The sequence below is a fragment of the Choloepus didactylus genome, chromosome 2 (assembly GCF_015220235.1).
Source record: "Choloepus didactylus isolate mChoDid1 chromosome 2, mChoDid1.pri, whole genome shotgun sequence".
NCBI classification, from domain to species: Eukaryota; Metazoa; Chordata; class Mammalia; order Pilosa; family Megalonychidae; genus Choloepus; species Choloepus didactylus.
Genome location: NC_051308.1, coordinates 194412354 through 194439550, shown reverse-complemented (window position 1 = coordinate 194439550; position 27197 = coordinate 194412354). Strand labels below are relative to the sequence as shown.

The window sequence follows — 27197 nt, the reverse complement described above, 5'->3', positions numbered from 1 at the left end:
CCGGAGCAGGTTCTCCAGAGATGTTCCTCTTTGCTGTCCAGCCTCATATTTCTAAATAGATTTTTTTTTTAAGCAGGTGTAGGTTTACAGAAAAATCATACAGAAGGTTCACAGTTCCCATGTACCTCCAGCCCTCCCTTCACATACAGTTTCCCCATTAGCATTTTTCACTCAATGTGGTACGTATGTTACAATTGATGAGCAAATGTTATTATAATTATATTTAACTAAAGCCCATAGTTTAGGGTTCAGAAACTTCTTTTAACCATCATGCCATATACTGCCTAAGTATGCTCACTTAATTTAGCATGTTGAGTTGTTTGGGCAGAATTTTACTAGGTGACTATTTGAAAACCTCTTCAAGAGGCTTATCAGAATTTCTCACAAATTGTAGCAGTTTTTATTCATATTTTGTAAAAAGCAGTTTTATTGTGATATATTCACACACCATACAGTCCATCCAAAGTATAAAATCATTGGCTTTTAGTATAATCGCAGAGTTTTGCATTCATCACCACAATCAATTTTATAACTTTTCCATTACTCCAGAAAGAAAAAACCACATGCTCCTCATCAGTCACTTCTCGATCCCTCTGTCTTTCCCCAGCCCTACATAACCACTAATCCATTTCTCTCTCTATAGATTTATTTATACATTTTATACAAATGGTGGAATCATTCAATATGTCTGGTTTCTTTCACTTAGCATGTATTTTTAAAATTATTATTATTTTTTTAATTAGAGAAGTTGTAGGTCTACATGTAAAAAATCTGATATTTCCATATACCCCCCTATTGAAACTTCTCATTGTTGTGGTACTCATTCCTTAATTACTGAACCCCTACTGTACATGGCAGACACTGTGCTAGGTGCTAATAATATGACAATCTTTATGCTGCCCTGATGCCCTGAAGGAGCCCCTGGGAGTGCTATTTTATATTTAGTTCCCCATTCCCCCAGATTTTTCATGTGCAATTTTAATACAAAGATGCTGTTTATCACCAGTTAAATAAATTTTCAAAAAATTGAGTAAAAGAAAATGCATTCTGTTCTGTGACTTTTACCCTGAGAGCACCATCTGTGTATTCCACAACTTTAACACATAGAGTTTAGAAAGAAAGAATGATTATTGCTCTCTGTAGATTAGAGTTTTGAAAAATTTTGAAATATGCAAAACTGTAGACACTAAATAAAATCTGAAATACCCATCTTCAGTTCATGGCCTGTTTTGTTTCATCCATATCTCCACCTCTTACCCATCCTGCCTTTATATATTTTGAAGCAAATTTCAGATATGTCATTTCTACTATATCTGGGGTTTTGGGAAATTTTTTAAAAATTATTACCACAATACAATTTTCACACTTAATAAATTTAACATTAATTTCTTAATATCATCAAATATCTAGTCAGCATTCATTTTGCCTGATTGTCTTTGCCTGATTGTCTTAGAGTTTTTTAAAACTGTTTTTGAATTGGAATCCAGATTAGGTCCGTACATTGTGATTGCTTGACAGGCTTCTTAAGACTCTTTTAATCTATAAGCTTCTCCTCTGTCTCTTAGTATTTTGTAATATATATTACATGAGTTTATAGATATGCATGTGTGTCTGTATCTATTATATATGTACATATTAAAGAAACTGTTGGTTTGTTCTCTAGTTTCCTATAGTCTGGATTTTGCAAATTGCTTGACTGGTATGGTTTTGACCTGTTCCTCTATTCCCTGTATCTCCTGTAAATTAAAAGTTAGAGGTGGAGGCTAGATCAGATTCAGATTCAGGTGTTTTTTTCTGTTTTTGTTTTTGTTTTTGTTTTTGTGGTGCTTTATTCTTTTTTCAGAAAGTTTAAAAATGTAGTTTTTTTGTGGTTTTGATGGCCGTAGGTGATTGCTTAGATCCATTAAATTGCTAGGAGTTCTTGCAGGTTAGATTTTTAATGTTTATTACTCTCTACTTTTTTAAATGCAATTTTATTGAGATATATTCATACAGCATAGAAACCATCCAAAGTATACAGTCACTGGTTCACGGTATGATCACATAGTTGTGTGTACAGCCCCAGTGATCAAATTTAGAACATTTTCATTACTCCAAAAAAGAAATAAAAATAAAAAAGAAAACCCTAATCCTCCATACCCCTTATCCCCCCATATTATTGACCATAATATTGGTGTTGTACATTTGTTAGTACTGATGAAAGAGTATTAAAATATTACTAACTATAGTCCATAGTTGGCAATAGGTACATTTTTTTCATATACCCCTGTATTATTAACATCTTATAATAGTGTTGTTCATCTGCTGAAGTTCATGAAAGAACTTTTTTATATTTGGACAGTTAATCACAAACATTGTCCACCACAATATTTACTGTTACACATTGCCATGTTTTAAACTTCAACTTTCCCTCTGGTGACATACATGACTCTAGGCTTCCCTTTTCCACCGTACTCACACACCATTCAGCACTGTTAATTGTTCCCACAATAACATGCTACCATCACCTCTGTCCATTTCCAAACATTTAAGTTCACCCTAGTTAAACATTCTGTACATATTAAGTAACTGCTCCACAAAGCCTCATTCTCTGTCCTGGTAACATATATTCTATATATTTTATGTTTATCAGTTTAAATATTTTTATTCATATCAGTGAGATCATGCAATGATTTTCATTTGTGTCTTACTTATTTCACTTAACATAATGTCTTCAAGGTTCATCCATGTTGTCACATGCTCCAGGACCTTATTCCTTCTTATTGCTGAATAATATTCCATCATATGTATATACCACATTTTGTTTATCCACTCATCTGTTGATGGACACTTGGGTTGGTTTCATCTTTTGGCAATTGTGAGTAATGCTGCTGTGAACATCAGTGTGCAAATGTCTGTTCATGTCCCTACTTTACTGTCCCCCTTTACTGTTCTCTTCTCCTGGGAAACCAGTGATTCTTATATTTATGAGCTTTTTGTTGTCCATCATTTCCTTGAGATCCAATTCAAATTTTCCATCTTTCTCACTCTTTGTGCATTCAAATTCAGTTGCTCTGTCCTCTAGTTCGCTTATTCTTTCTTCTGCCTCCTTAAATCTGTCGTGTTTCTCTAGTATATTTTATCTAGTATATTTTAATATACTAGTATATTTTAAATTTGATCTACAGCATCTTTCATTTCCAAAAGATCTTGTATTTTTCTGTTCTTTCAAATTCTTCTTCATGCTCTTCTAGTGTTTTCTTGATATCCTTTATCTCTTTAGCCATCTCATTGAAATTACTGATGAGATTTTTATGAACATCTTTGATTAGTTCCAAATTCTTTGTCTCCTCTGGCTTTTTTTTTTTATTTATTTGGCTTGGCCATATCTTCTTTTTTTTAAATTTTATTTGGCTTTTTAATTTTATTGTATTTTATTTATTTTTATTTTATTTATTTTATTTCATTTTATTTGGCCTTTTAAAATTTTATTTGGCTTTTTAAAATTTTATTTGGCTTGGCCGTATCTTCTTTCTTCTTCATATGGTTTATTATTTTTTTGTTTTGGTTTGTGGGTATTTGATTATCTTGATAATGTTATTTTGAAAGTTGGGTTTCCCTTGCTTGTCTAATATTTTTTTTTTGCTAAGGTTTGAGTTGTAGGTCTCCTTTGACAGTTGGTTTGTCAGTAATTCCCAGCCAAACAAAGGTCAGGAACTATCTCAGGAGGAGCACCCCTTTTCAAAAATCTGTCGAAGGCTGGAAAGAAAAGTAGCTTGCCAGTCTGTGCTTTCCCTGTCTTCCCAGCAAATGGCACTGTTGGGCCTTCTCTTTCTCACTGTCCCACCTCTCTCTGACTGCAGCAGCTAGCTGCACAGAGTCTGGACCACGTAAAAATCCAGTCAAGTTTGCAGGCCCCTGGTTGTGCTGGAAGCCGCTGGTTCCAGGGTTGGGTAATGGGCACTGTGTACCACAGCAAAGATTCCGGCTTGTAGGTGTGATGGGTCTTCTGATTCCCAGACTCCTGTCTGGGAAGACTCCAGGCTGCAGGACTGGGATGTTAAACTTCACCAGCCAGCAGCTGTCCCAGGAGTGCACTGCTTTTCGCTGGCCAGCAAGACCACCTTGGGGGCGGGGGAAAGGCACTAGCTGTTGCAATGCAGCTTACTCACCTCCGCCTCTCTGCTCGTGCATGCAGTGAGCGCCCTGAGCCCCTGTGCAGATAGGATCCAGGCAGCAGGACCCACAGTCTCTCTCTTGCTGGCCGATTATCAGATTGGCTCTGGTCTGCGTCCCTTTCTCCTTCCACAGAGAGGGCTTCCCAGACTCCCAAGTCCAGGCGCTTGCCTCAGGAATGTACATAGGCACTGGGCACTGCAGCAGGGTCTCTGTATGTGGCTAAGTTGAGTCTCCTGGCTCCTGGGTTCCTGCATGGGAATGCTAGGCTGCGGGTCTGAGAGGACTGCCTCCCCGATCTCTCTGAAGCAGACGTTGGCTGTTTTTCAGCTGCCTATTCCGGCCGTTGTGCTAGGGCACACCTCAAGGTTGATTGTGATTGAATATGCTCAACCCAGTTTCCCGGTCCTATTTCTTCACATTATCATTCAGGTCTTCCTTATATAATGGAGAGGTCCTTCTGATCACCTGGACTCTGGAACTGCTGCTTTGGTGGTTCTCTACCAGTATTCTAGTTGTTTTATGGTGGAAGAGTGAGTTCTGCCTGAGTTAATTTTTTTAAACATTTTGTGTGTGTGTGTGTGGAACATAATATATATACCTAGAAGTGCTAACTTTCCAAGTGCAATTTAACAACTAGTTAGAGAGCAAATTTCAAGGAATTTTAAGGGTTACTTTCCAAAGTTTCAGTTATTTCCTTATTGTGAAATATAACATACATGCAAAATGGTGATAACTTTCAAATTAAGTTTAACAAGTAGCTGTATAGCAAATGTCGAAGAATGTTATGTTACAGTTCCACCATTTCAGTTCTTTCCTTATAGCTATTCTAATACTTTAGAAACTAAAAAAAGAAAATTTAATAATAGAGATTCAGCATTCATAATCCTTTGTTAAATTCTATATTGTCTGCTGCTAACTCTTCCTCTAGTTTAATCACTTTCCTGATCTTCAGGGATGTCAAAGTTAGTGGCCACCCTAACTTGTTCTTGTTGTAAAGGGATGTGTAACATTATGGGTAAAGTGGATGTGACTGGTTGATGTTCTTGAAGTGGCTGTTGCCACTGGATTTTGGAACTTAGCTGGCACAGGAGCTCTATGGAGGATTTATGTTTCTGAACAATATACTTAGTGAGTGAAACTTTTTTAGAGTCTCAGATAGGGACCAGGGTATTCTTTAGGGTTTGGGGACTGCTGTTCACTTGGGCTTATCACACTGTGGCCATTTGGCATATCTAGCTGAAGCTTGCATAGGAGTAACCTCCAGGACAGCTTCTCGACTCTGTTTGAAATCTCTTAGCCACTGAAACCTTATTTTATTGCCTTTTTTCCCCCCTTTTTGGTCAAAAAGACATTCCCAACTCCTCAATGCCAAGGTCAGGCTCATTCCCTGGATCTGTGTCCCACGTCACCGGGGAGACTCAGTCACCTGGGGAGATCCTGTCTCATGTTGGGGGGAAGGTGATGAATTTATTTGCAGAGTTGGGCTTAGAGAGAGAATGTCCACATTTGAGCAACAAAAGTGGTTCTCTAGAGGTGACTCCTGGACATAGTTATAGATGGGCTTAGCTTACCCTTTACAACCGTAAGTTTCACAAGAGGAAGCCTCAAATTCAAGGGCTTGACTTATAAAGTAAGGGGTTCCTAATTTCACATAGCCTATGTTGTGTCCTTGATAGCTGATCAGTATCTCACATTCTCATCACTCAGTTGTATAATCCTCATTATTCTCCATTTTAACAATTCTCAGGACCCCAAACACCCCATAGGTCTTTTCAGCCCTTAATTATTTTTCCCTGGTATTTGTGTGGTACTAGTAGGGTATTCCTATTAATTATAGTCCCTAGTATGCAATAGGTAGATTTTTCTCATACACTACTCTGTTGTCAACTCTCTGTACCAGTGTCATATCTTAGAAATATATCATGCAAGCACCTATCTATATTTGTAGTGCTGATCTGTGGGATACATGCCTTTAAACAACCGCTTTCAATCCTGTTCACCTTCCATGCAGCTCTGATACTTATAATCCCATTAACAAACAATCATCATCTCTATCCCCATACCTTTAAATTCACCCTCATTGACATATCTGAACATATTAGGTTATCATTCCCCCTTCACTAGCTTCTGTCTATTTCTAGGTCCCCAATATTCTACATCATAAGACATTGATTTTACATTGTTTAGGGAGTTCATAGTAGTGGTAACATACAGTAGATCTCCTTTTGTGTCTGACTTATTTCACTTAGAATTATTTCTTCAAGGTTCAACCATGTCTCAGGACCTTGTTCCATCTTACTGCTGCACAGTATTGCATCGTGTATATGTGTGTGTGTGTGTGTGTGTGTGTGTGTGTATATACACACACACCACATTTTGTTTATCCACTCATCTTTTGAAGAACACTTGGATTGTTTCTGTCTCAGGAATTGTGAACAATGCTGCTATGAATATCAGTGTGTAAGTGTCTATTTGTGTCAGTGCTTTCAGATCTTCTGGGTATATACTGTGAAGTGAAATTGCCAGATCATACAGTAACTCAAAATCTTGTTTTCTGAGAAACTGCCAAACTGTCTTCCACAGTGGGTGTACATTATACAGTCCCACCAGCAATGAATAAGAATTACAGTTTCTCCACATCATCTCCAGCATTTGTTGTTTCCTATTTGTTTAATGGCAGCCATTCTTATTGGTGTGAGATGGTATCTCATTGTGATTTTGAACTGCATTTCCCTAATAGCTAGTGAAGATGAGCATTTTTTCATGTGTCTTTTTAGCCATTTATATTTCTTCTTTGGAAAAATGCCTTTTCATATCTTTTGCCCATTTTATAATTGGGCTTTTGTACTATTGTTGGTGAGTTGTAGGATTTCTTTATATATGCAGGATATCAGTCTTGTCAGATATATGATTTCCAAATATTTTCTCCCATTGATTTGGTTGCCTCTTCACCAATTTGACAAAGTCTTTTGAGGCATAGAAGCTTTTGATTGTGAGAAGTTCCCATTTATCTATTTTTTCTTTTGTTGTTTGTGCTTTGGGTGTAAGGTTTAAGAAACTACCTCCTATTACTAGGTCTTGAAGATGTCTCCCTATATTATCTTCTAAGAGTTTTGTAGTGCTGTCTCTTATATTGAGGTCTTTGATCCACTTTGAGTTAATATTGTATGGGTGTGAGGAACGGGTCCTCTTTCATTCTTTTGGATATGAATATCCATTTCTCCCAGCCCTGTTTGTTGAAGAGACCATTTAGTCCCAGTTTACTGGATTTAGGGGCATTATCAAAAATCAGTTGGCCATAGATCTGGGGTTGTATTTCTAAACTCTCAGTTTGATTCCAGTGATCAATATGTCTGTCTTGGTTCCAATACTATGCTGTTTTGACCACTGTGGCTTTATAGTAGGATTGAAAGTCTGGAAATGTAAGTCCTCCCACTTTGTTCTTCTTTTTTCGAATGTTTTTGGCAATTCAAGGCCCCTTACCCTTCTAAATAAATTTGATAACTAACTTTTCCAAGTCTGAAAAGTAGGTTGTTGGAATTTTGATTGGAATTCCGTTGAGTCTGTAGATCAGTTTGGGTAGAATTGACACGTTTATGCTGTTTAGCCTTCCTATGCATGAACATGGAATATCTTTCCACCTCTTTAGTTCCCCTTTGATTTCTTTTAGTAACAATTTGTAATTTTCTGTGTAGAGGTCTTTTACAACCTTGATTACATTTATTTCTAGGTACTTGATTTTTTTTAGTTGTTATTGTGAGTGGATTTTTTTTTAATTGCCTCTTCAGTTAGGTCATTACTAGTGTATAGGAACATTACTGACTTTTGTGTTTGTATCCCACCACTATGCTGAATTTGTTTATTAGCTCAAGTAGCTTTGTTGTTGATTTCTCAAGATTTTTGAAATATAAGATCATATCATCTGCAAATAATAACCATTTTACTTCTTCTTTCCAATTAGGATGCCTTTATTTCTTTTACTTGCCAGATTGCTCTGGCTAGAATTTCTTGGACAATGTTGAATAGTAGAGGTGACACTGGGCATCCTTGTCTCATTCCCAGTCTCAGTAGGAAGGCTTTCAGTCTCTCACCTTGAGTACTATGCTGGCTGTGGGTTTTTTCATATATGCCCTTTATCATATTGAGGAAATTTCTCTAAGTTTCTTCCTTTTGTTATGTTTTTATCAAAAATGGATGCTGAATTTTGTCAAATGCTTTTTCAGTGTCTTATCGAGATGCTGATTTGATTTTTCCATTTCAATTTGTTAATATATTATATTACATTAATTGCTTTTCTTATGTTGAACTACCCTTGCATGCCAGGAATGAACCCCACTTGATCGTGGTGTATAATTCTTTTAATGTGCCTTTGGATTTGATTTGCAAATACTTTGTTGTGAATTTTTGTGTCTATGTTCATTATGGAGATTGGCCTACAGTTTTCCCTTTTTGTAGTATCTTTATCTGGTTTTGATATAAAAGTGATACTAGCTTCATAAAAAATGAGTTTTGTAGTTTTCCTTTTTCTTCAATTTTTTGATAGATTTGGAGCAGGAATGGTGTCAGTTCTTTTTGGGATGATTATTAAAATTCGCCTGTCTAGCCTTCTGGCGCTGGGCTTTTAATTTATAGGGAGATTTTTGATGACTGATTGGATCTTTTTCCTTGGATTGGTTTGTTGAGGTCGTCTAATTCTTCTTGGGTCATCTAGGCTGTTCATGTGTTTCCATGATATTTTCCATTTCCTCTCCTTTGTCTAGCTTATTGGCATACAGTTGTTCAAAGTATCCTCATGATTTTTTTTTTCAATTTCTTCAGGTTCTATAGTAATTAATTACCTCACTCTCATTTCTGATTGTTTTTATTTGGGTCTCCTCTCTTTTTGACTTTGTCATCTTTCTAAGGGTCTGTCAATCTTGTTGATCTTCTCAAAGAACCAGCTTTTGGTTTTATTTATTCTCTCTATTGTTTTTTGTTGTTGTTGCTCTCCAGCTCATTTATTTCTGCTTTCATCTTTGTTATTTCTTTCTTTCTACTTGCTTTAGGGTTACTTTGCTGATCATCCTCTAGCCTTTTCAGTTGTTTAGTTAGGTCTTTGGTTTTAGCTCTTTCTTGCTTTTTGATGTATGCATTTAGAGGTATAAAGTTCCCTCTGAGCACCGCCTTGGCTGCATCCCACAGGGTTTTATATGTTGTGTTCTCATTTTCATTCATTTCTGATATTTACCTATTTCTCTTTCGATTTCTTCTTTGACTCACTGGTTCTTTAGGAGTATGTTGTTTAACCTCCATATATTTGAGAAAGATCTGGTTCTTTTGTGGTTGTTGATGTCTGATTGCATTCTATTATGGTCAGAGAATGTGCTTTGAATAATTTCAATCTTTTTAAATTTATTAAGACTTGTTTTGTGCCCCAGCTTATGATATGTCCTGGAGAAATATATTAGAGAATAATATATATCCTGGTACTTTGGTATGTAACGATCTATAGATGTCTGTTAAGTCAATTCATTTATCATATTGTTTAGGTTCTCAATTTCCTTGTTGGTCCCCTGTCTAGTTGTTCTATCTATAGAAGAGAGTGGTGTATTGAAGTCTCTCACTATTGTAGAAATGTCTGTTTCTCTCTTCGGTTTAGCCGCTGTTTGTCTCATGTATTTTGGAGCTCCTTGATTGAGTGCGTAAACATTTATGATTGTTATTTCTTCTTGGTGAACTGTCCCTTTTATTTATATTTAGTTTCCTTCTTTGTGTCTCATGACATCTTTCACTTGAAAAATTTTTGTCTGATATTAATATATCTACCCCTGCTGTCTTTTGTTTGTAGCTTGTATAGAATATTTTTTTCCTGTCCTTTCACTTTCAGTCTCTTTGTGTCACAGGGTCAAAGATGAGTCTCTTGTAAACTCATCTACGATATGGTGGGTCGTACTTTTTAATCCATCCTACCAGTCTGCATCTTTTTTTTTTTTTCACACTGTAAGACATCTTTAATGGGGGAATTTCTAAAGGAGGTGGGATGCCAGTCAGTGGGGAGATGGGGAAGGGAGGATACTTGAGGCCCAAGCAGTGACTGAGAAGCTGGCATGGCAACAATCTACTTAACACTACCCTTCTATCTCCCAGAAGCTTCTTCACAAATATGGGGCAAAAGGGAATGCTTGAGGTCCCCTTAGCTTCTTAGTGCTGGACTATACAAAGTGTTTGATAAAATAATCTCTTAGAACCTGGTGTGAAAGAGGGCCAGGTTTTTCATTCCATGACCAAGATTGTGAGGTCCTGGAATAACAGCAAGTCTGGAGGTGTGCCAGGCACTGGTGAAGGAATGGGTTTGGGGAAGACTGATAGCATGAAACAAGAGACATCTCATCCTGGCCCTATGAGCTGGGAAGAAACACTATCCCAGCATCTGAAAGATGCCACCTCTGATGAAGACTGCTACTCAGTATGGGATCAGGGATTATTATACCAGAGGTAATAATCAATGCTAGGGAAAAGCTGTCTGGCCAGCAAGTTTTCCAGGGGAAGGGCAGGGAATGCCGGCATTTGGGAGCCAGGTCGTTGATTTTAGTTATTTCTTCATTTTTAATGTAGGCATTTAGGTGTATAAATTTCCTTCTTAGCATTGCCTTCACTGCATCCCATAAGTTTTGACATGTTGTGTTCTTGTTTTCATTCATCTTGAGATATTTGCTGATTTCTCTTGCAATTTCTTCTTTGACCCAGTGATTAAGAGCATCTTGTTTAACCGCCATATATTCGTGTGTTTTCTGGTTCTCCCTTTTTTTTTGATTTTCAGTTTCATTCCATTGTGTTCAAAGAAAGTTCCTTGTATAATTTCAATCCTTTTAAATTTATTAAGATTTGTTTTGTTCCCCAACATATGGTCTATCCTTGAGAATGTTCTGTGGGCAATTGATAAGAATATTTATCTTGGTTTTTGGATGCAGTGTTTTATATGTCTGCTTGGTATAGTTAATTTATCATATTATTTAGCTTCTCTGTTTTTTTTTATTTTTATATTTTTTTAATATTTTATTTTTTTACTTTATTTATTTATTTATTTATTGTTTTTTTTTATTGCACCTCTGTTTAGTTGTTCTATCTATTAAAGAGAGTGGTGTGTTGAAGTCACCAACTATTATGGTAGAGTAGTCTGTTATTCCCTTCAATTTTGTCAGTGTTTGTCTCTGGTACTTTGGGGCACCTTGATTAGGAGCGTAGATGTTTGTGATTGTTATTTCTTTTTGTTGTACTGCCCCTTTTATTACTATATAGTATCCTTCTTTATCTTTATTTTTGTATTTGGAGTCTATTTTGCCTGATACTAGCATAGCTACCCCAGCTTTCTTTTGGTTACTACTTGTGTGGAATATCTTTTTCCATCCCTTCACTTTCAACTTATTTCTATCTGTTCTAGTTTGCTAATGCTGCCAGAATGCAAAACACCAGAGACAGATCAGCTTTTATAAAAGGGGGTTTATTTGGCTGCACAGTTACAGTCTTAAGGCCATAAAATGTCCAAGGTAACACATCAGCAACCAGGTACCTTCACTGGAGGATGGCCAATGGTGTCTGGAAACCTCTGTCAGCTGAGAAGGCACGTGGCTGGCGTCTGCTCCAAAGTTCTGGTTTCAAAATGGCTTTCTCCCAGGACGTTCCTCTCTAGGCTTCAGCTTCTCTCCAAAATGTCACTCTCAGTTGCTCTTTGGGGTGTTTGTCCTCTCTTAGCTTCTCCAGAGCAAAAGTCTGCTTTCAAAGGCCATCTCCAAAATGTCTCTGTAAGCTGAAGCTCCTCTCTCAGTTCCAGTGCATTCTTCAAAGTGTCCCTCTTGGCTGTAGCTCCTCTTCAAACATCACTCACAGCTGCACTGAGTTTCTTCTTTTATGTCAGCTCATTTATATGGCTCCACTGATCAACTTAGACCCACCCCGAATGGGTGGAGCAACACCTCCATGGAAATTATCCAATCAGAGTCATCACCCACAGCTGGGTGGGGCACATTCCAAAGAAACACTCAAAGAATTACATTCTAATCAACACTGATAACATCTGCCCACACAAGATTACATCAAAGATAATGGCGTTTGGGGGACGCAATATATTCAAACTGGCACACTATCTTTGCATCTAAGATGAGTCTCTTGTAAATAGCATAGAGAGGGATCATAGTTTTTGATCCATTTTGCCAATCTGTGTCTTTTATTTGGGGAGTTTCATCCATTAACATTCAAAGTTATTAATGTAAAGACAGTTCTTGATCTACCCATCTTATCCTTTATTTTTATTTGTCAGACCTATTTTTTTTTCTCTCTTTCTTTATTCTTTCAGTTACCCTGATATTCTTCAGTGCTGTACTCTCCTCCAGACCTCTCTCTTCTGTCTTTTGTTTTCAACCTGCAGGACTCCTTTTAGTTCTCCTATGGCTCAATCTATTAATGAACTCTCTCAGCTTCTGTTTATCTGTGACTATTTTAGACTCTCCCTGTTATTTGAAGGACATCTTTGCTGGCTAGAGAATTCTTGGCTGGCAATTTTTCTCTTTCAGTATCTTAAATATATCGTATCACTGCCTTCTTGCCTCCATGGTGTCTGATGAGAAATCAGCACTTAGTCTTATATTCTTTCCCTTGTATGTGGTGAATCGCTTTTCTTTTGCTGCTTTCAGAATTTTCTTCTTCTCTTCAGCATTTGACAGTCTGATTACTATGTGTCTTGGGGTGGGTCTATTTGGATTTATTCTGTTTGGAGTATGTTGGGCCTCTTGGATTTGCATATTTATATCTTTAGAATGGTTGGGAAATTATCAGCCATCATTTCTTTAAATATTCTTTCTGGCCTTTTTCCTTTCTCTTGTCCTTCTGGGACACCCTTGATCTGTATATTTGCATGCTTTGTGTTGTCAGTCATTTCCCTGAGACCATGCTCAAAATTTTCCATTTTTTTCTCCCCTTGTTCTTTTGTCTGTTCAAATTTGGTTAGTCTGTCTTCTAGCTTGATGATTCTTTCTTCCTCCTCAAATCTGCTGTTGTGTGTTTCCAGTTTATTTTTAATTTCATCTACAGTGCTTTTATTTCTGTAATAGCTTTTATTTTTCTCTATTTTTTCAGATTCTTCTTTATGCTCCTCTAGTGTCTTCTTAATATCCTTTATCTCTTTATACACATTTTCCTGCATTTCTTTGAATTGATTCAGGAGGTTTGTTTGCACATCTTTGATTAGTTGTCCCAGATTCTGTATCTCCTCCTTGGCTTGGGATGTGTGACTCCAGTCACTGCTTCTATCATCACATTGCCTTTTCCTATGTTTGTGTCTCTTGTCTCCTTCTGCTTCTTAAAAGAACATGTATCATTGGATTTAGGACCCACCCTAAATCCAGGATAATCTCCTCTCAAGATCTTTAACATAATTACGTCTACAAATACCTTATTCCAAAATAAGTTCATAGTCACAGGTTCTGGGTGGACATAGGTTTTGGTGGCCACCATTCAACCTACTGTAGTACCCTTCTCACTTTGCACACTCACTGTGTGATATAATCTGTTTCTTGGTTTAACTAACACTTCTACTCTGATTCCCCAAAGTTCCCAGCTAAGACCTTTATGCTATGCTCCAGACCACATGTCCAAAGGTTTCCTGGATGTCCTACACTCTTCTTTGGGCTGCTGAGACATATTCTTCTTGCTTTGTTCTTACCTCACTGGCTGCTGCTTATCAGTCTCCTTATCCAGCTGCCCTGAGAACTGTACAGACTAGAAGCTAAGAACTCTGGCTCTGGAGCCAGACCACCTGGGTTTGTACAACTGTTTTGACTATTGATTAGGTATGTTTCCTTGGGCCAGTTAAGTTTCTCTGTGCTTCACCTCATCTGTAAATTGAGACTAATAGTAGTACCTACCTCATTAGATTTTAAGGATTAAAAGTTAATATACCTAAACTGCTTAAAACATTCAGTAAATATTATTTGTTATTATGACAAATTATGATATAAATTATATGATTATAAATCACGACTATCTGACCTTAAATGCTGATGCTCTCAGTACTTGATCCTGGCCTTTTCTTTTCCTACATGCCAATGTCATCTATTCCCATAGTTTAAATTTCTTTCTCTGTGCTGATAAATTCCAAATGATTGTGTTCCAGTTTTATAGATACAAAATATATAGAATCTGAAAGATCTCAGTTGGACCTAATGTGAGTTTTGAAGATGAGATGACTATTACCTGTTGTGGGTTGGGGTATGAGGAATGGGCCTTTATATCTCCTTCCTTGATCTTGGATGTGGACCCAGTGGGAAGGGTGTGTGACCTTGGGTGAGGCTCTCTTCAGGCTAAGGCAGTCCCCATAGAGGGCTGACCACTGTGGATTATGTCCTGGTGGTATTTCTAGCAGTTAAAGTAGTAAGTCTTTTATTTCAAATGGGGGGCTTTAGTGACACATGACAGCATCCACTACATTTGTGACATTTCCCCTCATCGCCAGCCTGGCTTGGCCATCTGTCTAGTTGCTCAATGACTTAGGAGTCATTTTTGATTCCTTCGCCCTCTCCCCTTATCTGTTGAAATATTTTTTATTGTCAAAATATATCTCAAATTTCTTTTTTTATTCCTAGCCCCTTCCACAATGACACCTTTTTAGTTTAGGTTATATTACCTTACCCCTGGCCTTCTAAGTAGTCTTCTCCACCTCCACCTTTGCCCCTCTCTAAGCTCTGCCACACGAGCAGAGAACAAATCCTCTCAAACCTTAAGCAGATATGACTACTCTCTGTCACACTTTAAAGGCTTCCCATTATATTTAGCATAAAATGCAAACTGTTTACCATGCCTACAAAATCTGACTCCTGCCTGTCTCCATGTTGTTAGATCCTGGTCTCTCCTTCACCAGCTGTGCTTCAGCCACAGTGGTTTTCTCTCATTTCACAGAAAATGCTAAGCCATTTCCCACATCAAGGCTTTGCTTTTCCCTCTGTCTGGGGCAACAGCTCCTTTTGCTTTTCACATCCTTTAGGTCTTAGCTTAAAAGTCACTACTTCAAACCCCACAGAAGCCGACAGTTCTCTTGATCCCTTTCCCTAGCCCCATATCATGTTTCTGTTTTTCATTAGAGCACTTATCACATTTCTAATTTTAGTAGTATTCTGCTTGTTTTGTGTCTTGGTTCTTCTCACTCTAGGATGTGAGTAAACTTCATGATGGCAGGAGCCACATCTATCTTGTTTCACCATTCTTAGTGTCTAGCATAGTGATTTGAACATAGTGGGCACTTGATGTTTGCTGAATAAATGTATGAATGAACTAATTGAGTCCTTCCCCAGAGCCGGAAGTGTGGGAGCTCCCTTACTTTGTAGCTGTCTTAGTATACCAGTGCTGCTATTACAAAGTACTGCAGATTATTTGGTTTAAAGAACAGGAATTTATTGTCTCACAGTTTTGTAGGTTAGAAGTTTAATATCAGGGTGTTGGCAGGATCATACTTTCTCCGAAGTCTAGTGTTCTGGTGGTGGCTTGCTCACAATCCATAACTCAACTTCTGTTTCCATCACATGGTTACTTTATCTCCTCATCTGCCTCCTACTCACTGTCCAGGTTTCTTCTCCTTATAAGGACTTCGTCATATTGGATTAAGGCCTACCCTGATTCAGTTTGGCTCACCTTAACATCTTCAAAGATCTGTTTACAAATAGGGTCAGATCCACAGGATCAGAGGTTAGGACTTGAACATGTCTTTATGGGGTACATGACTCAATCTGTAACAGCATAGCCCAATTTAAACTGGGAACCTGGGAATCAGCTTAGACACCTTTTTACTCAGACCCTTCCCCTCAGTCCATTCAGGGGTATGATCTGTCAGCCTTAGTCTAAACTTTGATCTCTCATCATTAATAATCTCTTTGCCCCTTAACTAACTTCCATCAAACACCATCCTAGTCCCTTTACAATGTCACAGAATTGGTCTTTCTAAAAATATAATTATGACCATTTATTTTCTGCTTAAAAATTATCATTCCTCATTATCCAAAGGTTAAATGTCTTGAGTTTCCTAGCTTTGTGTATAAGCGCTATCTGCCTTTTACCTCGCCCTCCATTCTCATTTCCAACTGTGCTTCCCCTTGTACACTGTGTTCCGGTCGTGCTGATCTACTTAGTCATTCTGAATAATCTGTTTTATGCCTTTATGTAACATACTGTTGTAGTCATTTTTTTAATCTGGCCTTGCCTTCCTAGACTGAATTCCTTGTGGTCACAGGTGTGTCCAGCACTTAACACAGGATTTTATGATTCTATGCATAGAAGGTGCTTTGTAGGTCTTTTCTAAATGAAATCTAGTACAACCCTTTCATCTTACAGATGAAGAAAATGGGGCTCAGAGCTGTTAAATGATTTGTTCAAGACCATCCACTAATTTGTTTAGAAATAATAATAGTACCTTTTAGGATTATTGTTTAGGAATAATAATAGTGCCTTTTAGGATTATTTTGAAGATTAAATGAGATAATCTGACTAAAGGGTTTGGAACAATGCTGGGCAAAGTGTAAGTAGTGAATGAAGTCATTATTGATATTATTAGCATCAGTCCTAGTTCACGGGCCACACTGCTTCCTGGAAAGGCATGAGATCTAAGTTGTCATTACATGCTCATTCTGATTTTCTTTTAGGCAAGCTGACTGATAGAACAGCAAGCATTTTCCGAGGCAACCAAATGAAACTGAAGCTGGTCTATATCCAAAAAGCTAAAATCTCTACAGATACATTCACAAAAGCATTCTGCCATCACAAGCTCATTGAACTGGATGCTACTGCAGTGCACACTGACCTCCCAGTTCCAGACATCATAAGTGGACTCTGCAGCAATAGCTGGATCAAGCAAAACCTTCAGTGTCTCCTATTGGATTCGACAAGCATCCCTCAAGATTCAAGAAAACTATTCTTTGGTCAGCTTGTTGGTCTTCGGATTTTAAGTGTTTTTAATGTTTGTTTTCATAGTGAAGACCTGGCTAATGTTTCTCAGTTACCAAGATTGGAAAGCTTGGATATCTCCAATACTCTGGTCACTAACATCTCTGCACTCCTAACCTGTAAGGATCGACTCAAATCTCTCACAATGCACTATCTGAAATGCCTGACCATGACCAAGTCACAGATAATCGCAGTCATTAGAGAACTTAAAAATCTGCTTCACCTTGACATTTCTGATCACAGGCAACTCAAATCAGACCTAGCTTTTTATTTGCTACAGCAGAAGGATATCCTGCCTAACATTGTGTCACTGGATATTTCTGGGGGCAGTTGCATCACTGATGGAGCTGTAGAGCTATTTATACGGCAGCGGCCTGCAATGCAATTTGTGGGACTGTTGGCTACGGATGCTGGCTATTCTGACTTCTTTACTACAAAGCAAGGCTTGAGGGTTTGTTCTTATATGAAATAAGTTTTGTTTCATTTGTTCAGAACATTATTAAGCTCTTACTGTGTACCGGGATCTGTACTAGGTATTAGGCTTACAAAGACAGATAACAAATCTTTAAGGAGCCTAAACAATCAGTTATTGTGCACCTACTGTGCTGTTGATCATGGGAATATAACCTTAAACAAGATACAATCTCTGCCTCCATGTTTTCTAGTTTAGCTTGATAATGATAAGTACAGCCATTTATATATTACTTCATATCTGCCAGATTAGGTTTTCTCCTTTAATCCTCCCATTTTGCAGATGAGGAAATGGGAGCTGAGGAGGTTAAAGAACTAGTGAATAACCCACCATCATTGAACTAACTATTAAATGGTACAGCTGGGACAATTAAAATTAAATTGTCACAATTTAAATTAAATTAAATCTTTGTGACTCTAAAATATGTGCTCTTTACCTCTGTTAAGCTAATTAAAATTAGTAAGACAGGTGATCAACATGACTAATCCCATTTTTGGCCAGGGTATGACAAAACACAATTTTAAAAAAGAACCTTAAGAATAAAGTTTCAGTCTTGCTGGAATAAGTTTACAGTCTCTCAGGTTGTCACTTTTGAAATAAACGTATATTTAAATATATACATTCAGGATATATTTTTTAAAACAGTGGTTCTTTACCCCATTTTCTACCTGTACATTGGAATCATTTGGAAGTTTTAAAATAGACTAATGCCTGAGTCCCATCCCCCAGAGATTCTGATTTAATTGGTCTGGGACTTGGCCTGGGAAACTGGATTTTTAAAGCTCTTAGGTAATTCTAATATGCAGCCACTGTTTTAGAACCACTGTTTTAAAAGAACCCTTTCTTTATAATTACACCTCATGTAATTATCCCTAGGGTGAGAGACTAAAGTGATTTGTCAAGTTGTGTTCACATTTTATTATTTTGATTTAAAAATAGTGATTGTTTTAAAAGTCTTTTTAATTTTCTGGAATCTCTAATGAAGGTAGAAACCATTAGTTACATCATTAGGTTGAAATATAGATATAGTCTGAACTTGGGGATTTAAATATATATAGTATTTAATGTCACAATGATCAAAAGACCACAGTGATCAAAAAAGGTTTTAGCACATAAACTATTGGTATATGCAGTAATATGGGACTAGTGTTAGATTACTTTATAGGGAAATTAAGCATGTATTTGGGATACTTGAACCAGGGACGAAAGAAAATGGGAAGCTTGATTTCAGTAAACTTATCTGGTATATATGTAAGTTTAGTTAACTTTGAAAATTTAAAAATAGGCATTATATACAGTGTTGGATATTATGGGGATGGAGAGGGGAACCCATAATCTTCCAGTGTGAAGAACCTCAAAAGAATTTAATCCATTTATGTGGAATGGTAAATTTAAAGGTGTGTCTTAGAAAACCTTTAGAAAACATATCTATCTTTCAAATCAGTTGCAAAGGTATTTTTGTCATTTGGGTTGATCAAAACATATGCTACAGTAAAGGGGATAAAATTTAAATGTTAGTGAAAACCTTAAAACACAACAAATACATGTTATTTCTTTCATCAGAAATTCAATGGGCAGCATAGGCTTAATTCCTTTAAAATGGAGTAGGGAGTCAGGGCATCGTGAGGAATTAAAAACTGCAAAATTTCATTTGCCTGGAAATCCTTGTTGATCCACAAATGCAGTGCAGCACGAGTCCCTTATGAGGGTTCTTTTGTATTGGCATCTACAGGAAGCCAAGGAAGAGGTGATGTGGTAATGATCCCATCTTCAGCTTGGTCTTGCTGTGCCTCATCCTTTTATTCTCTTTCAGATGTAATCTAGATGACCCCAAAATTTTTTAAAAATTCTAGAATATAGCCATTGTTTAGATTCTTTTTTTTTACTTTCATAATTGAGATTTTATTGATTGTTTTGAAGGTCAGCACACAGACATTATGAACAATTTGTATACAATTGTTAATGTATATACTGAAAAATCTAAAAATCCATGTAGTTGTAATTCTTTACTAAAGTTATTCCAATGACTTTCCAGCTTAAAATTTGGAGGCAAGTTTTCCTTTAGAGGAGATTGTGTACCAATATCTTCAAACGTTGATAAGCTGTTATATTGTAAGTCACACTAATTCAAAATTTAATATCAAACACAGTACATACCTACTTTTCCAATCTTTCATAGCATATAACCAAGTTATTAAGAAAACTGGAAAACCGTGACCAAGGATGTAATGGAGTGCCCACGGTTCTGACAGGGAGAGCCAAGATCAGGAAGTGTGTGTGTGAGTGTGTGCACGTGCTCACGCACACGTGTGTTTATAAAAGCAGTTTTATTGAGATAAATTCACATACCATACAGTCCATCTGAAGTGCACAGTAACTTTCATCTAGTATATTCACAGGGTGTGTATATATCACCACAATCAATTCTAGAACATTTTCACACCAAGAGGATCACTATGTTATCTGGCTTTCCTTTTAGTGACATACCATACCCTAAACTTTTCTCTTTCAGTCATAATCACACCCACATATCATCGCTATTAGTTACACTCACTATAATACATTCCCATCACCTCTATCCATTTTCAAACATTTATAATCAACCTTATTATATATGGTGCACAAATTAAGCATCAGCTCCCCATTCTCTACCCTCATTCTATCTTTTGGTAACCTGTGTTCTAGATACTAACACTATAAATTTAAAGTTGTATTTAGTTCAGGTAAGTCAGGTCATATAATATTTGTCCTTTTCGTGTCTGACTTATTTCACTCAACATAATGTCCTCAAGATTCATCCATGTAGTCACATGTGTCATGACTTCATTTCTTCTCACAGCTGCATAATATTCCATTGTGTGTGTGTGTGTGTGTGTGTGTGTGTGTGTGTGTACACACACACACACACACACATTTTGTTTATCCATTCATTGGTTGTGGACACCTGAGTTGTTTCCATCTTTTGGCAGTTGTAAATATGCCTCTATGAACATTGGTGTGCAGATGTCTGTTTGTGTCCCTGCTTTTGATTCTTCTGAGTATATATCCAGTAGCAGGATTGCCAGATCATATGGCAGTTCTATTCTTATCTTCCTGAGGAACCTCCAAACTGTCTTCCACCGCAGCTGCACCATTCCACATTCTCACCAACAAACAGTGAATAAGTGTTCCTATTTCTCCACACCCTCTCCAACACTTGCAGTTTTCTATTTTTTTAATAGTGGCCACTCTAGAGAGTGTGAAATGATATCTCATTATAGTTTTTATTTGTATTTCCCTGATAGCTAGGGATGTGACCATCTTTTCATGTGCTTTTTAGCTATTTGTGTATCTTCTTTGGAAAAATGTCTATTCGTGTCTTGCCCATTAAAAAAATTTTTTTTTGGTCTTTTTATTGTTGAGTTGTAGGATATCTTTATATATCCTGGATATTAAATCCTTATTGGATATGTGGTTTCCAAATATTTTCTCCCATTGATTAGGCTGCCTTTTCACTTTTTTTGACAGTGTCCTTTAAAGCACAAAAGTATTTAATTTTGAGGAGGTCACATTTATCTATTTTTTCTTTCATTGCTTGTGCTTTTGGTGTAAAGTCGAAGAAACCACCTTCTACCACAAGATTTTGAATATGCTTCCCTACATTTTCTTCTGGGAGTTTTATGGTTCTGGCTTTTAAATTTAGGTCTTTGATCCATTTTGATATGGATATCCAGTTCTCCTAGCACCATAGAGACTGCTCTGTCCCAATTGGGTGGACTTTGCAGTCTTATCAAAAATCAATTGACAATAGATGTGAGGGTCTGTTTCTGAACTGTCAGTTAAATTCCATTGGTCAATGTCTGTATTTATGTCAATACCATGCTGTTTTTATCACAGTTGCTTTGTAGTATATGTTAAAGTCAGGAAATGAGAGTCCTCCTTTTCTTCCAGGATATTTTTTGGCTATTCGGGGCCCCTTACCCTTCCAAATAAATTTGGTAATTGACTTTTCCAATTCTGCAAAGTAGGCTGTTGGAATTTTGATTGGAATTGTGTTGAATCTGTAAATCAGTTTGGGTAGAATTGACATCTTAACAATACTTAGTCTTCCAATCCATGAACCCAGAATGTCCTTCCATTTATTTAGGTCTTTTTTTATTTCCTTTAGCAATGCTTTGTAGTTCTCTAAGTATAGGTCCTTTACATCCCTAGTTAAGTATATTCCTAGGTATTTTATTCTTTTAGTTGCTATTGTAAAAGGAATTTTTTTTTCCTGATTTCTTCCTCAGATTGCTTCTTACTAGTGTGTAGAAACACTACTGATTTTTGCATGTTAATGTTATATCCTGCCACTTTGCAGAACTCATTTATTAGGTCTAGTAGCTTTGTTGTAGAGTTCTCAGGACTTTCTAGGTATAGGATCATATCATCTGCAAATAGGAAAAGTTTTACTTCTTCCTTTCCAATTTGTATGCCTTTTATTTCTTTTTCTTGCCTAATAGCTCTAGCTAGAACTTCTAGCACAGTGGTGACAGTGGACTCCTTGCCTTTTTCCTGATCTTAGAGGGAAAATTTTCAGTCCCTCACCACTGAGTATGATGTTAGCTGTGGTTTTTCATATGTGTCCTTTATCATGTTGAGGAAGCTTCCTACCTTTTGAAGTGGTTTTAATCATGAAAGGATGCTGAATTTTGTCAAATTCCTTTTCTGTGTCAATTGAGATGATCATGTGTTTTTTTCCTTTTAATTTGTTAATGTGGTGTATTACATTAATTGATTTTCTTGTGTTGAGCCACCCTTGCATGCTTGGAATAAAACCCACTTGGTAATGGTGTATAATTCTTTTAATATGCTGTTGGATTCGATTTGCAACAAGTATTGTGTTGAGGATTTTTGCACCTGTATTCATTAGAGAGATTGGTCTGAAGTTTTCTTTTCTTGTAGTATCTTTATCTGGCTTTGGTATTAGGGCAATATTGGCTTCATAGAATGCATTAAGTAGTGTTCCCTCTTCAATTTTTTTGAAGAGTTTGAGCAGGAATGGTTCTAATTTTTCTTGGAATGCTTGGTAAAAATGCCTGTGAAGCTGTCTGGTCTTGGACTTTTCTTTTTTGGTAGGTTTTTGATGACTGATTTGATCTCTTTACTTGTGATTGGTTTGTTGAAGTCTTCTATTTTTTTCTGGGGTCAGGGTGGGTTGTTCATCTGTTTCTAGAAAATTATCCGTTTCATATAAGTTGTCTATCTTGTTGGTATACAGTTCATATTATTCTCCTATGATCATTTTTTATTTCTGTAGGATCAGCAATAATGTCACTCTTCTCATTTCTGCTTTTATTTACTTGCATCTTCTCTCTTTTTTTCTTTCTCATTCTAGCTAAGGGCTTGTCAATTTTGTTGAATCTCTCAACCAACATTTGGTTTTATTGATTCTTTGTATTTTTTTGTTGTTGTTCTTCCCACTTTCATTTATTTCTGCTTTAATTTCCTTCCTTCCTTCCTTCCTCCCTCCCTTCTTTTTCTAGTTCCTCCAGGTGTATAACTAGGTTTTTTATTTTAGTTTTTTCTTCCTCTTTAATGTAGGCATTTAGGACTATAAATTTCCCTCTCAACACTGCCTTTTTTGCGTTCCTTAAGTTTTGATATGTTGTGTTTTCATTTTCATTCGTCTCAAGATATTTTTTTATTGCAATTTCTTCTTTGACCTATTGATTAATAATGTGTTTTTAACCTCCATAAATTTGTGCATTTTCCAGTCCTCTGCCTGTTGCTTTATTCCATTAGGACCAGTGAAAGTATTTTGTATAATTTTGATCTTTTTAAACTTATTAAGACCTGTTTTGTGACCTAACATTTGATCTCTCCTGGAGAATGATCTATGAGCACCTGAGAAGAATGTATATCCTGCTGTTTTGGGGTGCAATGTTCAGTATATGTCTGATAAGTCTGGTTTATTTATCAAATTATTCAAGTTCTGTATTTCCTTGTTGATCTTCGGTCTAGGTGTTTTATTTGTTGATGTGAGTGGTGTACTGAAGTCTCCAACTATTGTTGTAGATACGTCTGTTTCTCCCTTCAGCTTTGCTAGTGTTTGCCTCCTGCCTTTTGGGGCACCCTGCTTAGGTCCCTTTTATATTTATGACTGTTATTTCTTCTTCGTGAATTCCTGCTTTTATTAATATATAATATCTTTCCTTAACTCTTATAACAGCTTTGCATTTAAAGTTTATTTTGTCCAATATTAGTATAACTATCCCAGCTTTTTTTGGGACATTGTTTGCGTGGAATGTCTTTTTCCAGCCTTTCATTTTCAACCTAATTGTATCCTTGGTGAGTCTTTTATACACAATATAGATGGGTCATATTTTTTATCCATTCTGCCAGTCGGTGTCTTGTTTGGGGAGTTTAATTCATTAACATTCAATGTTATTACTCTAAAGACAGTCTTCAACCATTATATCCTTTGGTTTATATATGTCATATCTTTTTTGTGTGTTTTTACCCTTTTGGTTACCCTTCCTGATAATCTGCATTTCTACACTCTCCTTCAAGCTTTCTCTTCTCTCCTTTCCTTTCAGCCTGCAGGACTCCTTTTAGTATTTCTTGTAGGGCAGGTCCCTTGTTAACAGCTCCTGCTTATCTGTGAGAATCTTAAACTAACCCTAATTTTTGAGGGACAGTTTTGCTGGATAGAGAATTCTTGGCTGGCAGTTTTTCTCTCAGTATCTTGAATATGTCATACCACTACCTTCTTGACTCCATGACTTTTATTTTTTACTATATATATATATATATTTTTTTTTTAAAACAGTTTTATTGAGATATTCACATACCATTCAGTCATCCATGGTGTAAAATCAGCTGTTCACAGTACCATCATATAGCTGTACATTCATCACCCCAATCTATTTTTTTTTTAATCATCATTTTATTGAGATATATTCACATACCACGCAGTCATACAAAACAAATCGTACTTTCGATTGTTTACAGTACCATTACGTAGTTGTACATTCATCACCTAAATCAATCCCTGACACCTTCATTAGCACACACACAAAAATAACAAGAATAATAATTAGAGTGAAAAAGAACAATTGAAGTAAAAAAGAACACTGGGTACCTTTGTCTGTTTGTTTCCTTCCCCTATTTTTCTACTCATCCATCCATACACTAGACAAAGTGGAGTGTGGTCCTTATGGCTTTCCCAATCCCATTGTCACCCCTCATAAGCTACATTTTTATACAACTGTCTTCGAGATTCATGGGTTCTGGGTTGTAGTTTGATAGTTTCAGGTATCCACCACCAGCTACCCCAATTCTTTGGAACCTAAAAAGAGTTGTCTAAAGTGTGCGTAAGAGTGCCCACCAGAGTGACCTCTCGGCTCCTTTTGGAATCTCTCTGCCACTGAAGCTTATTTCATTTCCTTTCACATCCCCCTTTTGGTCAAGAAGATGTTCTCCATCCCACGATGCCAGGTCTACATTCCTACCTGGGAGTCATATTCCACGTTGCCAGGGAGATTCACTCGCCTGGGTGTCTGATCCCACGTAGCGGGGAGGGCAGTGATTTCACCTTTCAAGTTGGCTTAGCTAGAGAGACAGGGCCACATCTGAGCAACAAAGAGGCATTCGGGAGGAGGCTCTTAGGCACAACCATAGGGAGGCCTAGCCTCTCCTTTGCAGCAACCGTCTTCCCAAGGGTAAAACCTATGGTAGAGGGCTCAACCCATCAAACCACCAGTCCCCTATGTCTGTGGTCATGTTAGCAACCATGGAGGTGGGGTAGATGAATATCCCTGCATTCTCCACAGGCTCCTCAAGGGGGCACTACATATTTTTTTTCCTTGTTTTTTTTTTTTTTTTTTTTTAACTTTACCTTCTTTTTTTTTTTTTTTAATCTTCATTTTATTGAGATATATTCACATACCACGCAGTCATACAAAACAAATCGTACTTTCGATTGTTTACAGTACCATTACATAGTGGTACATTCATCACCCAAATCAATCCCTGACACCTTCATTAGCACACACACAAAAATAACAAGAATAATAATTAGAGTGAAAAAGAAAAATTGAAGTAAAAAAGAACACTGGGTACCTTTGTCTGTTTGTTTCCTTCCCCTATTTTTCTACTCATCCATCCCTAAACTAGACAAAGTGGAGTGTGGTCCTTATGGCTTTCCCAATCCCATTGTCATCCCTCATAAGCTACATTTTTATACAACTGTCTTCGAGATTCATGGGTTCTGGGTTGTAGTTTGATAGTTTCAGGCATCCACCACCAGCTACCCCAATTCTTTAGAACCTAAAAAGGGTTGTCTAAAGTGTGCATAAGAGTGCCCACCAGAGTGACCTCTCGGCTCCTTTTGGAATCTCTCTGCCACTGAAGCTTATTTCATTTCCTTTCACATCCCCCCCTTGGTCAAGAAGATGTTCTCTGTCGCACGATGCCAGGTCTGCATTCCTCCCCGGGAGTTGTACTCCACGTCGCCAGGGAGATTCACTCCCCCGGGTGTCCGATCCCACGTAGGGGGGAGGGCAGCGATCCCACCTTTCAAGTTGGCTTAGCTAGAGAGACAGGGCCACATCTGAGCAACAAAGAGGCATTCGGGAGGAGGCTCTTAGGCACAACCATAGGGAGGCCTAGCCTCTCCTTTGCAGCAACCGTCTTCCCAAGGGTAAAACCTGTGGTAGAGGGCTCAACCCATCAAACCACCAGTCCCCTATGTCTGTGGTCATGTTAGCAACCATGGAGGTGGGGTAGGCGAATACCCCTGCATTCTCCACAGGCTCCTCAAGGAGGCACTACATCTTTTTTTTTTCCTTGTTTTTCTTTTTCTTTTTTTTTTTTTTAACTTTCCCTTCGTTTTTAAATCAACTGTATGAAAAAAAAAGTTAAAAAGAAAACAAACATACAGTAAAAGAACATTTCAAAGAGACCATAACAAGGGAGTAAGAAAAAGACAACTAACCTAAGATAACTGCTTAACTTCCAACATGTTCCTACTTTACCCCAAGAAAGTTACCTAATATATCAGCATTTCTGTGAACTTCCTCCTACTATATCCATCAGAAATTAACAGACCATAGTCATTCCTGGGCATCCCCAGAACATTAAATAGCTTATCTGTTCTTCTTGGATTATTGTTCCCCCTTCCTTAATTGCTCTCTATTGCTAGTTCCCCTACATTCTACATTATAAACCATTTGTTTTACATTTTTCAAAGTTCACATTAGTGGTAGCATATAATATTTCTCCTTTTGTGCCTGGCTTATTTCGCTCAGCATTATGTCTTCAAGGTTCATCCATGTTGTCATATGTTTCACGAGATCGTTCCTTCTTACTGCCGCGTAGTATTCCATCGTGTGTATATACCACATTTTATTTATCCACTCATCTGTTGAAGGACATTTGGGTTGTTTCCATCTCTTGGCAATTGTGAATAATGCTGCTATGAACATTGGCGTGCAGATATCTGTTCGTGTCACTGCTTTCCGATCTTCCGGGTATATAACGAGAAGTGCAATTGCTGGATCGAATGGTAGCTCTATATCTAGTTTTCTAAGGAACTGCCAGACTGACTTCCAGAGTGGCTGAACCATTATACAGTCCCACCAAC

The 27197-nt window shown here is 37.3% G+C and overlaps 1 protein-coding gene across 1 annotated transcript in view; it reads left to right on the top strand.

Annotated features, from left to right (window-relative positions):
* ZYG11A (zyg-11 family member A, cell cycle regulator) overlaps positions 1-27197 on the top strand; it is a 114476-nt gene that overhangs the window by 31503 nt on the left and 55776 nt on the right. The window contains exon 3 of the mRNA XM_037827206.1: positions 16821-17572. Within this exon, the coding sequence (XP_037683134.1) occupies positions 16821-17572 (752 nt within the window). The remainder of the gene's footprint in view (positions 1-16820; positions 17573-27197) is intronic.